The sequence below is a fragment of the Sinocyclocheilus anshuiensis genome, unplaced genomic scaffold (genome assembly GCF_001515605.1).
Source record: "Sinocyclocheilus anshuiensis isolate Anshui unplaced genomic scaffold, SAMN03320099.WGS_v1.1 scaffold1957, whole genome shotgun sequence".
Lineage (NCBI taxonomy): Eukaryota > Metazoa > Chordata > Actinopteri > Cypriniformes > Cyprinidae > Sinocyclocheilus > Sinocyclocheilus anshuiensis.
The window spans coordinates 87,142-90,227 of NW_015537935.1; the positions used below are offsets into that span (position 1 = coordinate 87,142).

The following is a 3,086-nucleotide window of genomic DNA, read 5'->3' on the forward strand; positions in this document are numbered from 1 at the left end:
TAAGCGCTTCGTGTTAAAAACTGCAAAGCACAAAGGGAAGAGAAATTGATGCGTAGTGTATTATATCTGTGCAACAGTTATTGAGCCTTTCTTTTAACAGTTTAACATTTCAGTTGCTGTGCGCGTTAAAAAGTATTTATAGTCTTTTCTACGCCCGTGTTTTGTTCTCACAGACACCCGGTAGCAAGTAACAAAACAACATTAAATTCCGGCAAGAAGATAAAGTCCTTTTTGCAAAATCATAGACATGTATTTACAAATCAAGTATAATGGGAATACAGAATGATCTTGGAGAGAGCTTTACCAAGCTGACTGCTGTAACAGAACGCGACCAGGGTTTAAAGGCTGAACGAATGACTGACAGCCACAGCGGAGAAAAGAGTTTGTGTGAACTTTAATGTAAGGACTTAAATATTCATATGTAGCTCACATTAAGCTATCGTATGGCTTCAGAAGTAACACAGAATAATTCGCACAATCGAGAAAAAAAAAAAAATAATAATTAAAAAAAATCTCAGATTTGGATCGGCTCTCTGACCGATACCCGATCCGAGAAAAATGGCACTATCAGAGCCGATACCCGATATGAATATCGGATCGGCGCATCCCTAGTGTGAACGTAAAAAAAACTGGGTCCTTCTTCACTTGGTCCACCTCTTGGTCCACTTAAAGGGGCTGGGTTTGGTTCTTTTAAAGAGGACTCAAGTGTGAAAACACCTTAATAGCCTGTAGGACCTCCTTTAGGCCACTAACCATCAGCCACAGGGTGAGGCATTGATTTGACAAGGTGGCGAAAGGTATCTGGTACCATAATGTCGCAAGGAGGTCCTCCAGTTCCCGTACATTGTGGGGTGGTAGTGATGTAGCATGAACTCGCTTTTTAATTGGGTCCATGTCAGGTGAATTTGGAGGCCAGGGCATGAAAATTCACCATCATGTTCCTCAAACCACTCCTTGAGGATTCTGGCAGTGTGGCATGGCGCATTAACCTGTTGGTAATGGCCATCACCGGCAAGGAACATGAATGGGTGCACTTGGTCCACAATAATGTTCAGACATCTGACAGCTGTCAGGGATTGTGCTATTGGGATAATGGGGCCTAAAGTGTCCCACAGCATAACCAACCCGTGTCCGCCCAACAGGAGCCATAGCTACTGTTGGTAATCGTTGTGTCCATGCTCAGCCATCAACGTGATGCACCAGGAATCTTGATTCGTCAGACCAGGCCACTTTCTTCCAATCATCCATGGTCCAATCTCAATGGCCTTGGACCCATTTAATGCATTGTTGATGTATGCTTATATATCAGTATAAATAGTAATACACAGCAGTATTTACTTGCATGTATTTTTACTAAAATACTTCTAATGATACTTGTAATAAATGAAAAATGCCATGCACAGCTAATTTATTAAGGTGTTCACATATTGCATATTTTTTTTCTTACAAAATTATATGGTGATATGGTTCCCATGGTGATACTGGGTGAATGTGAATCTCATGTTTGGAAATATCTGTCAGCCAATCAGATTCAAGAACCAGAACAAACTGTTATTGTTATTAGCACCTCCTCGTTCTCATTTTAATTTTTTTTTTTAAATTTTCCGGTGATCTTTTAGGGACAAACATGCCTGCTACCTTCGGTCACCTGGCAGGAGGATATGATGCTCAGTACTATGGTTACCTGTGGAGTGAAGTCTTCTCCATGGACATGTTCTATGCCCGTTTCAAACAAGAAGGCATCATGGACCCTAAGGTTAAATTAAACTACAGTGCTTGTGAATCCTGTATGTAAATGTCATTTGGATGTCTAACTCATGTTTCTGTGTTTAACAGGTGGGTCTGGACTACAGGAAGTGCATTCTGAAGCCTGGAGGATCTGAGGATGCTGTTGACATGCTGAAGAAGTTCCTGGGAAGAGAACCCAAGCAGGATGCTTTCTTCCTGAGCAAAGGACTCACGGTTGAGCTGGAGTCGGGCAAGCCCTGTGCCTGCTGACTGCCTGAATGTAGGCTAAGCCCTTAAAGTCTCAGACTGATACCTCCTAAAAAAAAACAAAAGCTCATTCACTTATCACACCTTCTCCCAACCCTGCACTTGTGCGAAGAGCTTTCACTATGAAAGCTTGCAGCGTTGTTTTAAAATGGAAAATTGTATTGAAATCTGTCCAAAACAACAACAAAAACCATCCACAAATGACACTCTTGTTGCGTTTTAACTGTTCTGTGGAGCATAATGAATCCCCTGAAGAAAATGGCAGGGAACTGCTTCATTGCACTCATAACACATCATTCGGCTGATGTCACATAGGGCATACCAGCTACATGATTAATGGGTGAATCTCACAAACATATGACCAGGTCACAAGCCACCCCAAAATAAAAACAAGAAATTATAGTTTGCATAAAGAAAGCTTTAAATTTTGTTTTGTTTTTTCCACGTGATTTTGTAAAGCCATATTAAGCACATTTGTCCACCTAAATTCACATTACTGTAAAGCTGGACATTTGACTTGAGTTTATTTTTATAATTCCCTTTTTTCTTCCATTCTATATACTTATAATACACTAAGGGGTAACACTTCATTTTGATAATCTACTTTAGACACTGCTGATTCTAAGTAACTTTACAACTACATGTCAACTAGCAGTCATTAAAGTATTTGTAGACTCTCTGGTTAATATCTGCTAATGCTTTATTTTGATGGTCCATCAACAGACATTCTACTGACTATAAGTAACTTTGCACGTACATGTCAACTTATTCTACTAACCCTAACCTAACTGTCTACTAATGCTGTATTAATCGCCAATGACCGTTAGTTGACATGTGGCTGCAAAGTTACTTATTAAATGTAGTATATTGTCTAAAGTGGCCTGGACTATCAAAATAAAGTGTAACCCAGTAATGTTTACAATATGAATTTTTAAAATACAACAGTACAACACATACTACCACAATGTATAAATGGTACATTTTAAATGTTACATTTATATTATACCATTATTGTTTATATATATATATATATATATCTAGTTTATATTAGTGGTGTCAAAATTAGCGCGTTAACGCAGGCGATTAATTTT

The 3,086-nt window shown here is 39.0% G+C and overlaps 1 protein-coding gene across 1 annotated transcript in view; it reads left to right on the forward strand.

Moving 5' to 3' along the window:
- thop1 (thimet oligopeptidase 1) overlaps positions 1 to 2,055 on the forward strand; it is an 18,064-nt gene extending 16,009 nt beyond the window's left edge. The window contains exons 12-13 of the mRNA XM_016447085.1: positions 1,620 to 1,756; positions 1,837 to 2,055. Coding sequence (XP_016302571.1) covers positions 1,620 to 1,756; positions 1,837 to 1,998 — 299 coding nt within the window. The 3' untranslated portion in view covers positions 1,999 to 2,055. The remainder of the gene's footprint in view (positions 1 to 1,619; positions 1,757 to 1,836) is intronic.
- The last annotated feature ends 1,031 nt before the right edge of the window (positions 2,056 to 3,086 follow it).